General features: G+C 35.8%; 1 protein-coding gene across 2 annotated transcripts; it reads right to left on the minus strand.

Annotated features, from left to right (window-relative positions):
* Nucleotides 1–798: 798 nt before the first annotated feature.
* LOC306868201 (uncharacterized protein) lies at nt 799–12072 on the minus strand. Of its 2 annotated transcripts, none has more exons than XM_079414280.1 (20): nt 11765–12072; nt 10677–10805; nt 10377–10499; nt 10032–10184; nt 9762–9941; nt 9511–9688; nt 8731–8847; nt 8452–8637; nt 8205–8342; nt 7610–7741; nt 7091–7495; nt 6682–6819; nt 5425–5562; nt 4874–5116; nt 4554–4781; nt 4254–4469; nt 4020–4163; nt 2658–2960; nt 2425–2562; nt 799–1874 (listed from the first exon to the last, which is right to left on the minus strand). In XM_079414280.1, the coding sequence occupies exons 1-20, from the start codon at nt 11957–11959 to the stop codon at nt 1786–1788; spliced, it is 3573 nt and encodes a 1190-aa protein (XP_079270406.1). In that variant the 5' UTR covers nt 11960–12072; the 3' UTR covers nt 799–1785. The 2 variants fall into 2 exon arrangements, with proteins under 2 accessions (XP_079270406.1, XP_079270407.1); XM_079414281.1 differs by having other exon boundaries at nt 4602–4781; nt 11765–12050.
* Between the last annotated feature and the right edge of the window lie 2474 nt (nt 12073–14546).

The raw sequence follows: 14546 nt of genomic DNA on the forward strand, positions 1-14546 counted from the left end.
TTCATATTGTGTCAAAAGAGCATAGTACACCCAAAAATGAAAAGTTGATGTTTATCTGCTTACCCCAAGGGCATCCAAGATGTAGGTGACTTTGTTTCTTCAGTAGAACACAAATGAAGATTTTTAACTCAAACCATTGCAGTCTGTCAGTCATATAATGACAGTTGGTAAATGGACCTCTAGTTGACACTCTATCTACAATCTCAATTAGGAGTGTCAATGGTCCATTTGAGAGATAGGTTGCGGTAATGCACCTATAAGTCTGCAATCTGCCGTAAAGCAAGAGGAAGAAGTGTCACGGCTGTTGTGAACGCGCTCAGGACAGTTGGACTGTGCGGCAGATCAGAGGTAAAAAAACAATATAAATACTGTTCAGTTTCTTGCACAGACCGATTGTTTCGTGTCTTTAGACCTCAATGTATCGTCATGAGCCACAGGGTTTTATTTGGTATTTGTCTCTGAATGTTTTTTTATCTCAAAGCCGTGAGTCCCATCGACTGCCATTTATATGACTGACAGACTGCAACGGTTTGAGTTAAAAATCTTTGTTTGTGTTCTACTGAAGAAACAAAGTCACCTACATCTTGGATGCCCTTGGGGTAAACAGATCGATAAACATCAAATTTTCATTTTTGGGTGAACTTTAACCTTTAAGAATTGTATTACACTTAAAACCCTCTGGGCCGTATTCAAGGGAAACTGGCTACAATTCAACAGCCTATTAATGTTACTATTGGGTTTTTGGTATTTATTGTGAATTATTATCTTACCATTTAAAAGAAAATGTGGACATGAAATACCGATTTGAATAATCATTTATTTTATTTGTAGAGCTGTATGCAGAAGTCAGTTACACAATGTAGTACTGGAAGATGGTCATTATCCAGAAATACACGAGTATTACGAACGGACCGATTAAAATCAAGTATTTCAAAGAGCAATTGTAATACATTAAAAATACACTGCATTATTACTAAATCAATAATGCTTTTTCTGTCCTCACTATACTTGATAAACCATAGCTTTTTGTAAACATTTTTTGTAGATCATTGTAAACAGGTTTCAAATTGCACAATCGACAGTTCAAGGGCAATATTAATCAAAATGATTAATAAATACACAAAAGACAGAAGCTGTTGATTAAAACTCACATCGTATGGCTCAGGTTATTGTGTAAGCCTATGAAGATCTGATTCATGTACAGTATGCTACAATTTCTCAACACAAGTAAATACTGTAAAATGACTCTGCGGTCAAGTGTGGAATGAATAGATTCACTTGACCAACCAAACTGTTAATAATGTAGCTCATCTCATTGAATCATATGCACAGTAGTAGATTAAATGCTTTCCAGCAAAGACAACAAACCTCTGAAACTGAATCTCAGTTCAATTTGAAAGAGTTTTAGTCAGTGCAATATCAGTGCCTTTTGGAAAATGAATGAAACGTCAGGTTTTCCATTTGATAAAATTACATCTCTTTGATTTTTAATTTTCTTCTGATGTTAAAAGTGATCAGTTGGTATACCTTTGGTATTAATCTTTAAAATACATCTAGTTCCATTCAATGCCATGGCTACTGATTTAAATCCCAGGGAAATTTTAAATTTAATAAATAAATATACATTTAAGAATGTAAATCGATATTTATATTGAAAAAGAAAGAAAAAACCAACACCTTAAAATAGATAAAATTGCAAGCCAGGTTTGAAAATCTTCACCAGGACAAGTCAAGTTAGAGTAGGTGACTAGGACATGCAGAATTTTTTTCAAGCTAAAATAAATTTCAATTGTTTTTGTCATCCAGAAACCTAAATCTGAGCTTGAGCTCTTGAAGCAGCTTCGACTTTGCAGTTTCCCAGCTGTCTTCCCAGCCTAGAAATAAAAAAAACCAACTTGTAACCAACTGTAATATTTTCATATTTAATATTACACACAAATATTTCCAACCTGACAGAAGAACTGTTTACTCTGATTATTAATATTAATAAAATTGTAACATTTATAATGAATTGTTTTTGAATTCTAGACTTCTATTTAAAAAAAAAAGAAATTAACACTATAATTCAACAAGAATGCATTAAATTGATCAAATGTAACAGCAAATATATTTACAGTATAATGTTACAAAAGATTTTAATAAAAATAAAAAAAGCTGTTCTTTTGAACTTTCTATTCATCAAGGAATCCTAAAAATGTATCATGGTTTCCACAAAAATATTAAGTATTAATAATATTATATACATGTATAATATTAATAAATGCAGCCATGGTGTCTTTGAACAGTACTGTATTTACAATGTATAAACAATACATTGTAAATACAGTACTGTTCAAAGACACCATATATTTATGATTAAATATTTTTAAATAACAATCAATCTTTATTGAATGTTTATGATGTTGTGAGTGTGTGTGAGCTCACCTGGACCGCAGCAGGTTAAGGGAACAGAGAAAGTAGCCTTTGCTCCAAGCGCCTCTTCTGTGTCCTCAAACACTGGCTGTGGCAGATTCTCTTTTTTGAACCACTCGTCTAAACTGTTTCTTAAAGATGCATTGTTTACTGGTGTAAGAAGTTCAGAATAGAACAATTAAATGATCATTTTCTGTTAATGTACATTAAGAAAGACAAACTGGTTGGTGAACAGTGGCTCTGACCTGTCTTTACCCCCAGCAGACCCAGTATACGTTCACTCAGATGACTTCGAGCTGCTTTCTTGGAGCTTTGACATGTGCATTTCAGCATATAGTCACAGAAAGACAGCTGAATACTGGCCCGTCCTTCAGACTTCAGGTCAATGACAGGCTCTTTCTGACGGGCCCCCTTCAGCATGGAGCTCAGCTGATTCTGAACCACTTCAGCACTGTCAGCTCCAAGTAGTGCAGGATAACCAAAAAGAGGTGATAGTGAACTTAGGGCTTTCTGGAGAGCATGTAATTTGGCTTCATCCTCTGAGGACCCTGAAAAAAAAAAACATATATTTGAACATTCATATACATTCATCCTGCGAGTTTCATAGCTTAAAATGTCCCCCTCATTATAAACATAGCATTTATTTAATTAAGCTCCAAAAATGTCTCGTTTGGATCTGAGGTGCAAGGTGACGTCACCTGGGCACAAACATTTGCATAAACACCGCCTCCAGAGCATGACATCGACAAATAGTCTTCTTCTCACCATAGGCCCCGCCCACTGACACTTGATTACGCTGAATGTGAGTGTCGCGTCGTATCAAAAGCAAATTGAAATAACAATCACAGCCGCTGTCTTGTCTACACTGGATACAGTATAGAGATGTGTGTTTGCACTCCACGATCATATAAAACAAAGTCCACGTGCTTGAGTCTGTCGTCAATCAGACAAATGGAGTGAAAGAACATTCACTTTTACGTGTTTGGTTCGCGTCTTTGTATAGATATCAGAAGGATCTCAACGTAAGGAACAATTGGATAGTTTATTTTTAATGGCATCTCGGACCATGACTGAGGATTGATTTTTTTTTTTTTTTTTAAACGAGGCACAGTGTCATGGAGAGTTCATAAAGAAACATTTGTTGAAAGATGAAGCGGTACTAGACCTGACTGCAGCTGCATCACAAACCGGAAGTAAATTATTTCATAATGTTTGTCTGGAAATTACCATTTTATTTTGATCATGTTGTCAAAACACATGCAATAGCGAGGGGGCGTTGATAGAGTTTCCTATGCATTAAAAACCCGCCCATTAAAAACAGGTCATTTTAGAGTGAGGGTCAAAATGAAGGTTGATAATAATTATTTTTCCACATATTTATTTGTTTTTTTGTGCAAAAAACTTTATTCACTTCATGAGAAACATATTAAAATAAAATAAAAATCCATGTCATGACCCCTTTAATTTCTTCCAAAAAATAGATAATTATACTGACCCAAACTTTAAACCGTTTTTTCTTTAGTTTGGACACACTTAATTGTCTCTGACCCTAAAATGAAATTACACTTGATTCTCTTAAACTCGTTTCTTCAGACACTCACACTAACCTTGTCCGTCATACTTCACATCGTAAGTTATGTTCTTTAGTGAGCAGTAAAATGACTTTACGGATCCTTCAACGTCTTCCTGAGGAAGACGAAGAGACCTCTGAGTAAAGTGTTGCTTCACCAGCGCACTGGACATCTTTTCATCTTGAATTAGAGGTAAAGAAACAAGCATTAGATACTGAATTTAAATTCATAGCTATTTGTATATATGAGTACATTTAATCAAAAAAATACCTGTGTTAGGATCCAAAATTGCCATCGCACAGCCAAATAACAGGTAGGTTTTTCTAATGGAATCTCTCTTGGTGTCGTACCGTTGTTGTTTGTTAGTATAAGTATAGTTTTCCAGGTTGACTGTCACAGTACATTTGAAATTCTGATCATAATTCATCTTTTCCATGTTCACGTGTGGTGGCTTGAGGTTATATACATTCAACAGATCATTGATTTCTGTAAAATATACAAAGATGAATAATTAGATTAGACAGTTGCAACAAATACATAAAAACCTTGTTATTTATTATTACAATGTACCAATAGCGCTCCCTATTGGTGTCCCCTGCAATAGTGCATCATCTTTACTTGGACAATCCAACCGGGGCTTTTTCCTCAGTAAGGCTGGAGAGCTGGAGTCTGGAGGGTCTGGCTGCACAGGAACAGGAACATGGACTGGTTCTTGGCCTGATGGGAGCTGTGCTGAAGTGGAGATGCTTTCAGACTTAAGGTCCGAATGCTCTTTCACTGCTGCCTGATTGATAGATACTGCAGACAAAAAGGAAACCCTTAATTTCCAAAATATACGTCACAGACTAGATGCAAGAGTTTTTCACAAATTTCTTTCAAGTTAAACTCACAGTTTGAAAGCTCTGGGCTCATACCACTGGTGACAGGTGGCTGGTGGAGACTGGGCTCTGCTTTAGACTCTTCCGTTTCATAGACGGGATTTTTGATACTCAGTGTTTCTAGATGCTCCTTCAGAACACCTTTGAAGTTTTTCACACTATCTGATATTGGAGGACAGCTGAGGATCCATGACAGCTGGTGCAGAGCAACTTCAGCAGCCTGTTGCTCCGCCTGTTTCTTTCTGGTAGAGCCATCTAAGAAATGTAAGAGTCATATTTCATCCCCAAATCAAAATATGAATATTAATTATATTATTATATATAAAGAAGTTATATTTGCAAAAAAACAAAATCTTTGTGCCATTGTTTTCATGGCAATTAAGCTGTTATCTTTGTAACACCATATAATATTTTTTCAACAGTACAGGGGGTGTCGTTCTATAAGAAAATTGCATTTCCATTGGGAAAAATATAAAATTTTTAATTGTTTCAGGGGTAAAATATGACCTAAATATTCACCCAGACAGTGTTCACTCAGTGAATAACAGTGGAACTTAAATCACCTTTGTCACAAAAAGTGAAAGGCCCGATGATTTTGAGCTTGCAGACGGTTGTGTTTTCATCATCAACAAACTCTTCTGTTGGTTTTTGTAAATCATGCGTGTTGAAATATTCCATGATCCCTGTCCTGTACGTCTGGCCTGTTGTAGAAAACATTAGACCCAGGATATGCTGTCTGAAAACCATTTTAACATACACCGACCAAAATTTTAAACACAACACTTTTGTTTTTGCCCCCATTTTTCATGAGCTGAACTCAAAGATCTAAGACTTTTTCTATGTACACAAAAGGCCTGTTTCTCTCAAATATTGTTCACAAATCTGTGTTAGTGAGCACTTCTCCTTTGCCGAGATAATCCATCCACCTCCCAGGTGGCATATCAAGATGCTGATTAGACAGCATGATTATTGCACAGGTGTGCCTTAGGCTGGCCACAATAAAAGGCCACTTTAAAATGTGCAGTTTTACTGTATTGGGGTGGTCCGAAAACCAGTCAGTATCTGGTGTGACCACCATTTGCCTCACGCAGTGCAACACATCTCCATCTTCTACTGCCAAATTCTCTGAAACGCCTTTGGAGACAGCTTAGAGAAATGAACATTCAATTCACGGGCAACAGCTCTGGTGGACATTCCTGCAGTCAGCATGCCAATTGCACGCTCCCTCAAAACTTGCGACATCTGTGGCATTGTGCTGTGTGATAAAACTGCACATTTTAGAGTGGCCTTTTATTGTGGCCAGCCTAAATCGGAGGAAAAAATTGATCGCAACGGCCATTAATCGGCTGTCGGTGAACATGTCAAACCAGCGATCTAGACAACCGATTTTAGCCTAGGATTATAGGAATCTTTTAGGATTTTCAAAATTTGTCTCAGACGAACAAATCGTGGCCAAAATCGCACAGTGTGAGCCGGGCTTAACACAGATTAGACAGATTTGTGAACAATATTTGAGCGAAATAGGAATTTTGTGTACATAGAAAAAGTCTTAGATCTTTGAGATTTTTTTGAGTTCTAAAAATGGGGGCAAAAACAAAAGTGTTGCGTTTATAATTTTGGTCAGTGTATTTTAATGCATATCTAGCTCACAGTAACACCAAAGCAACCACAGTATCACACATGAGTACTCTTGAAGTATCTGATGTGAAATATTGTACTATTTTAGTTCTCAAGTATAGGTGAAACACTGTACATGTGAATATACTGGCGTATGATTTTATATGAAATATTTGAAATCTAACCTAAACTTTGTACTTTACCTTCTGCTGGAGCACTGATGGGAAAACTTTCCCATAAAACTTTATAAGCTGCTTCAGTCGCTTCTTCCTTTGAAGAGCATCTATCAGATGCAACTTCTCGACTGAGATCCACAGTCACTTTACCAAAGAAAGTCTTTCCTGAAATGTCAAAAATATTTATTTTAATCGCTTTTTTTTGTTTAATGAAGGGTTTATTTTGTTAGCGCTTTTCCTCTCTTTGTTATGTATCCTTATTATTTTAAACTATGTCTCTGCTGTGAGCCTGCTTTTTGAGGCTCTTCGCCTGTCCTGTGAACATTTTAAAATATAATTAAATCAACTGACAAATAGATAAATGAAAATAACTAGCACTCCCTACTAGTGTCTCCTGCAAAAGCACATAATCTTTTTTTCCTACATGCTCCATTACCTGGACATTCAATCCAATCCTTTTTCCTCAGTGAGTCTGGAGGGTCTGGCTGCACAGGAACAGGAGCATGGACTGACTCTTGGCATGATGGGAGCTGTGCTGATGTGCAGATGCTTTCAGACTCTGAATGATCTTTCACTGCTGCCTCACTGATGGATACTGTAGAAGTCGGAGAAATCAGGTCGGAGCTGATGTCGATGGCCATGGGCTCTTCACTGACCTCTGGTTTATTATCTGTGTCATAAACAGGAGTTTTGAGACCCAGTGTCTCTAGACGCTCCTTCAGAACACCTTTGAAGTTCTTCTCAGCATCTGATATTGGAGGACAGTTGAGGAGCCCTGACAGATGCTGCAGAGCAACTTTAGCTGCCTGTTGCTCTGCTAGTCTCTTCTTGGTGGAGGAATCTAAGAAATGCAAAGTAAACGTCAGCAAACAATAGCTTGTAAATCAACACAAAACTTTTGTGAAAGGAAGATAAATGATATTTATCAAATGACTAAGAGCAGAAGGGCAGTTACCTTTGTCACAAAACGTGAAATTCCCAACAAGTTTGAGCTTGCAGATGGTTGTGCTGTCATCGAAATCTTCTATTGGTTTTGGGAAGCCATTTGTATTGAAATATTCCATCGTCACATACTTGTATGTCCGACCTGTTGCAGCGAGAAAGAAAACCAGGTTTATTGAGCTATTCAGAAAATCTATTTCATCTTAAAAACATAAATACTTCAGAAAATATGTCCCAAAAAACATGATATTTCTATAGTACTTTTTTTGGTACATTTTAAACTGGTTTTAAATATTGTGAAAATAGTTTAAACTTAAACCTTAAACTTCTTTTAACCATAAATCTTTGTGTCCTGAAAAATACAAAACATAAAATTGAAAATATTTAGATGTATTTTAGAGGGCATTATTGCCCATTAAAGAGTTAAAATTGCACATTTATTGCACAAACCTGAAAAGTATTTATTTCCAAAATCATTACATGCAAACATTCTTGTATGTGTTTGACGATATTTTATTAAACTAAACATTACTTTAAGGCTTACAATTGGTGAAACTGCTACTTTTTTGGCTTTACGTGACATTTTAAGCTTAAGATTTGTAATTTACCCTTTATTGGGATTCCGATGCGAAAACTTTCCCATAAAACTTTATAAGCTGCTTCAGTCGCTTCTTCCTTTGAAGAGCATCTATCAGACGCAACTTCTCGATTGAGATCCACAGTCACTTTACCAAAGAAAGTCTTTCCTGAAATGTCAAAATATTAAAAGACGTACTGTATCATACATATACCTCAGTGCGGCATAATTCAATAGTACAGTTTCTTTTTTTACAAAAGTACAAAGTCATATTTTACCTGATAAAGATGAAGAGGACGCCTCAGAGTGCATGACTGAGCTTGATGGTTCATCTGTGCTTTCTTCCTGTAATTTCAGCTGCTCGAGGGCAATGTATGCGACCTCCTGATGAGCGGCCTTTTTGTCATTAAAAACCCTTTCGCCAGTGAAACTTTGCCCATTCACCATCACTTTACCTCTGTAACCTGTATAGAGGATGTGAACTGCATGATTAACTGTTGAACCCAACACGAATGAAAGAATGTCATACACTTTTCCTGTATGTCTGAATTTGTTACCTTGAGCTTCTTGAACCTCTGTAAAAACAGGAAATTTGTCATCTGGCCATTTCTTTGCCTGACAATATTCATAAAGATGGTTTTTGTATTTAACTGGGTTGACAGGACACAATGGATCTGTGAATAAAGAAACATTGGAATGAGACAATCTGAATACAGTTGGACTCTTGCAAACTCAGAATGACTCAAGGCGAGTTAAACTTGTGTAATTTAGCTTATTAATTTGTTCTCTGCGTTGAAAGCATGACAAAAGGCTACTTAAGTGTAGTGAAAAACAGTACACTTTCAGGATTTGACTTTTTAAAAATGCACTTTGTAAAAAATGTATAAAATTAGAAGCTTTACTTTATACCACAACTTAAAAATATCCACTTTGTAAAAAAATTATAAAATTAAAAGCTTTATTTTTAAAGTATATTTTTAAATTATTGTTTTAATTGTAATGCCTTAAAGAAGTACACTTATTTTGAGGTACTGACTTAAGTACATTTGAACTTTATAACATTACAACACTGCAACTTCATTATTACGAATGTGTAATTACAAATTTATTTAAATATATGGCATACAAGTTAAATAGTATTTTGACTTCCTCTTGATCATAATTTCAACGTTTTTCAGTTTGTAATTTTCAAGGGATATTATGTGTGGATAAACTTTCTTTGTGAGTTCACTTTTGGCCCATAGAACACATTAGAAGCATCATGTAGAAACTAAATATTGCTAAATTGTTACATTAAGAATCAATATTAATGGCATTGTTTTCTTCTCAGTTCTTACCCAGCGTCACTTTCTCCAGTTGGTACACTCTTCCTGTCAGGTGGGTGATCTGCACTTCATGTTGATCTACTTTTGCTTGCATCTCTTTAAGTTTGTCAACTTCAGGACCCAGGGTCTCCAGCAGATCTTTGTTTTGGTCCAGGAAGTCCAGAAGACTCTTCATGTCCTGAGGTTTTTCCTTAACATTAAGTCATGTTTTAGAGCAGACACAATGCAGTTCACATAGTTTAGTGTTGATCTACTGTACTTACTGTGACATTTTCATCTTGGTTCCCCTCAAAGTGTGAGATAAAGTCTTCAATCCTATCTTTCATGGCCTGCTGCTCACGGTCCAGAACATTCTGGCGGTCTTTCACAGTCTGGAGATCTTCCTGTTGGCCATCTACCTCACACGGGGATTGGTTGAAATTCTTGTCCAAGATGTTGTAAAACTACACAGGAATTTGAAAAAGGTATAAATAATACAATTATATTGAAGGGCAACATTATCCTAATAATAAAATTAATAATTTTCCATCCACCTGTGTTATCTCCTTTTCCAAGTCTTTCATTTCTGGGACATGAGGTTTAAGCTCCTCGGCCAGCTTCAGGAGCGTTTTGTGATGCTTTTTCATGTCCTCATTGCTAACTTTGAAGTCAGGTGAATGCATTACACTGTTCCGTACAGTTATTACCTGAATTGTTGGATAAAAATAATTGTAAAATGTGTTATCCAGAACCACATGCGAGCTGCAGTGTTTGAATATCCGTACCGTTACAGTGGTCACATACTATAGCACAAGGCTTTAGAGAAGTTCTGAATGATGTAATGTTGAAAAATCTGTTTAGAAGGGAAATATGGGATATGTCCTCTTCAGTATACTTACATTTCTCACACATTGTCCTGGGATGTTCTTGAAATGTTTACAGAAATGCATTAAGTTTAGGATGGCAGCAATATCAAACTGGTCAAACTTGCGATGTTTTGTCTGCCCACGTGGCATATGTGCCTGTCATAAGAAAAATGTGAGACATGCAGTCACCAATGTTAAAAATGTAATGCACAGAGATTTTTGTTCATTGACACCAAATATCTAAATATAACTCTCCCCATATGCAACAGGACAATTTAACAGACAGAGCTCACTGGCAACACTCTATGCTTATCAAAGATGAAAGCAACTTACTTTGGCAACTTCCCACTTATCTGTGGGCCATAGGTGAGGCCGGCAGTTGTCCCAGTACATACGATTATCATTCCCATTATGATTTGCAACAATTTCCTTCTTCCAGTGTTCACACAACTGGCAGAGATGCTGCGGAAAGGAGCACAACTCAGTTTGACAGACATGGACAGACTCTCCCAGAAACTTTGATTTTAACTGACATTCTTTTACACTTTTTGGTGTATTGTCATATTTCCATTTGTGTTGATACACATTTTATTTAAAATGGCAATGACATTACTATTATTCATACAGTATGTAGAAATGTAGCATGTCTATCAAATATATTCTGTCTGTCTAGACAGACAGACAGACAGACGGACAGAAAGATAGACAGACAGACAGACAGACAGACAGACAGAAAGATAGACAGACAGACAGACAGACAGAAAGATAGACAGACAGACAGACAGACAGACAGACAGAAAGACAGACAGATAGACAGACAGACATACAGACAGACAGAAAGATAGACAGACAGACAGAAAGACAGACAGACAGACAGACAGACAGACAGACAGACAGACAGACAGACAGAAAGATAGACAGACAGAAAGACAGACAGATAGACAGACAGACAGACAGACAGAAAGATAAGACAGACAGACAGAAAGACAGACAGACAGACAGAAAGATAGACAGACAGACAGAAAGACAGACAGATAGACAGAAAGATAGACAGACAGACAGACAGACAGACAGAAAGACAGACAGATAGACAGAAAGATAGACAGACAGAAAGACAGACAGATAGACAGAAAGATAGACAGACAGACAGACAGAAAGATAGACAGACAGACAGACAGACAGATAGACAGATAGACAGATAGATAGATAGATAGATAGATAGATAGATAGATAGATAGATAGATAGATAGATAGATAGATAGATTACACTGTATTTCTGCATTGTCGAAATTTCTACATTTTACATATACAGTAACCAGTTATTTTCTGTGTAGCATATTTTTACATCGAAAAAGTATATAAAACAATAAATAAATAAGGCTATTTCTATTGTTTACTTTGACATTACATTTGCAATTTACCTTATATTCGCACGCTCGCGCACAGGTCTGTCTGTTGAGCTGAGGTCTGTTTCGAAGAGAATTGTGATAAGTTTCGGTTTCCTTTTCGATGAAGCCCTGAATGCGGCTCCTCAAAATGTAAAGACTCTCCGTTGTTTTCAGCCAGTTTTTGTAGTTTTCATCACTGAAGCGACTGTAAGATTGTGTGCTACTCATGGTCGCTAATGAAAATCGCAGGGATCGATCCCTCTTTTGTTACAGTAGAGCTGCGCTGCGATGTGTCTCCACTGTCCTCGGCAGGTCAGCTGACTCCTGGAGTTGCCAGATACTCCAAAAATCAACATCGTGCATTATTAAGGATAGGCAAATAATAACGAATTTGTTGATATTCTTCAGTACCATGGTAACCGTAGTTAATAAATCTCCTTAATATTAGTATTATAAATATCGCATTAAAACATTTTTTTATTATTATTATTTTGCTGCCTTAAAATAGTACATTGTCCCAGAACCAGAATTTATCTAAAATTATATAAAAATATTTCATATCAATATTCGTCATTACGTTTGTAACCCTAATTATTATCAAAAGAGAGTTACAATTTATTTATTTATTTATTTATTCATTCATTCATTCAAAAGTTAGTGTAACCCTACTTGTTTGTCAGTGAAAAGACAGCAAATTAAATAGCAAATGAAGACGTGATATTGGAATAAACAAGGAAAAACAAGGTAAATATCACTTTCAAGTTAACACGTGAATAGACTTGTATGCAACACTTATAATTGAAGTTATATATAATTTAAGAAAGGAGCAAGAGTTCATAAACATAAACATAAAAGAGCTGTTAGTTAATAACGCCATCTAGTGGAGATCAGAATCAGAATGAGCTTTTATTGACAGAAAAATATATATATATACAACTTTAGCAATCCAAGACACATGCAAACCAAGATTGATACCATCTTATACTAAAATGATTGGATTGTCTGATATATATATATATGTATATATATATATATATATATATATATATATATATATATATATATATATATATATGTATATCAGACAATCCAATCATTTTAGTATCAGATGGTATCTTCAAAGATAGTGTAATCTTGGTTTGCATGTGTCTTGGATTGCTGTAGTTCTCATCTTGTCTCAGTATGTGTTGAACATGCAGTGCAGTAGCAGAGTTTAACAGGAGGCCAGGTGTCCCCTGGCAGGGCTCCGCTTTCAAACACGATCTTCCATCTGTTTCTTTTTTGCCTCTCGTTTCTTCATTTGTTCATCGGTTGGGGAGAACAAGGTAAACTCTGTCCCTGATGCTGTTACATAAGACTGGGCGATTATTAATCAGGTATTATAAACAAAAGTATAGCTGTGAAAAGCTTATTTTAACAATAATCTTAAATTGTCTGATGCTCCATATGTGAGTGAGGTTTTAATTTCTGGGCTCCAAATGTTTTTGGTTCTATGGGTTAAAGTGATAGCTCTTTATCTTGCCTTCTTAGTAATTACACTGAAATGACTTGGTTATTGCAAAGTGAAGTTTTTTGCTCTGTAATAACCGTTTCAAATGTGCTGAATCCCCATGGAAAACCGAGGTCATCATTATCTCATGAGAAAAGACTGTCTAAACATGCAGCAGTCACACAGATATGCTAATTGTGTGATCACAAACAGTTAATCTCCAAATAGAATATAACTGGTGCTTTCAATTAGTGGCAAAAATGTTAAAATTATAGCTTATAGTCTAGACTGAGCAAAGCCAGACTTTCACCTTATGAAACATCTCAGGTTGGCTCAGCTTCCAGGATCTGGTGATGGGTTTATTTATTTATACAAATGGATAGGAATTCAAAAGAATATAACATCCCATACTTGTACAGATAAATATTAGTACAGATTATTTACTTATTAAATTATTAAATGTTGTTACATATAATAGATCAAAATTACATGCTCGCCGGATGTAAGGGGTTTGCCCATTGATATTATGATTGTAGTGTGTGCACAAATTCTGCAGAATATAATAAAAAAATATATATTATTACATAAAGTCTAAAAACCATAGTTTTAATATTCTTACATTTTGATAATTTTTAAATTATTTTATATTCTTATGTAAAAATAATATACATATATACTGTGTGTGTGTGTATGTGTGTGTGTGTGTGTGTGTGTGTGTGTATATATATATATATATACATATATATTTATATATATTTTTATGTAAACTCAATGTCGCTTAAAATGCAACATTAAAACCAGTAAAATAAATAAATAAATATGATAAAAAAATTATAAGTGGTATCCTTCCACTGGAAAATATTTTCCCTTATAAAATGTTGCTATGTAACAAAACTAATGATCCACTATGGGAACTGCGCAGTGATATAATGAACAGGTGTTTCTCGTCATACCTGATACTATACTATGCATTTTAAACTGTATATTTACCATTCAGAAGCCTGAATAGGAATTATCCGCTTTATAAAACAGCAGCATAGTTATCCTTTCTTTAAAACAGAGCATTATATCCGTCAAACACTGTAATCTCCTTCTATCAATGACGGCGGGCGCTGTGCTCCACCCCCTGCCTCAGAGGCCCCGCCCATCCCGTGCGCATCCCGTCCGCATTCTGCAAGTGGCACGGGAAAACAGGGATAGACCATCCCGAGAAACTAGGGGGGATTAGTTATTACATACCACTGTTTTTATTCATATTCAACTACGTTTAGATATTAAAACTGACTCCAAAAACGAATTTTGGTCTTTGTAACTAGATAAAAACAA

Source organism: Barbus barbus, assembly GCF_936440315.1.
Source record: "Barbus barbus genome assembly, chromosome: 50".
Classification (NCBI taxonomy): Eukaryota; Metazoa; Chordata; class Actinopteri; order Cypriniformes; family Cyprinidae; genus Barbus; species Barbus barbus.

Excerpts from the sequence above, each read along its gene's own strand:
- LOC306868201 (XM_079414280.1), bottom strand. The coding sequence starts at position 11,959 with ATGAGTAGCACACAATCTTACAGTCGCTTCAGTGATGAAAACTACAAA. Across the intron at positions 10,500-10,676 it reads ATAAGTGGGAAGTTGCCAAA|GCACATATGCCACGTGGGCA; the intron begins GTAAGTTGCTTT and ends TTCTTATGACAG. Across the intron at positions 7,496-7,609 it reads TTTCACGTTTTGTGACAAAG|ATTCCTCCACCAAGAAGAGA; the intron begins GTAACTGCCCTT and ends TGCATTTCTTAG.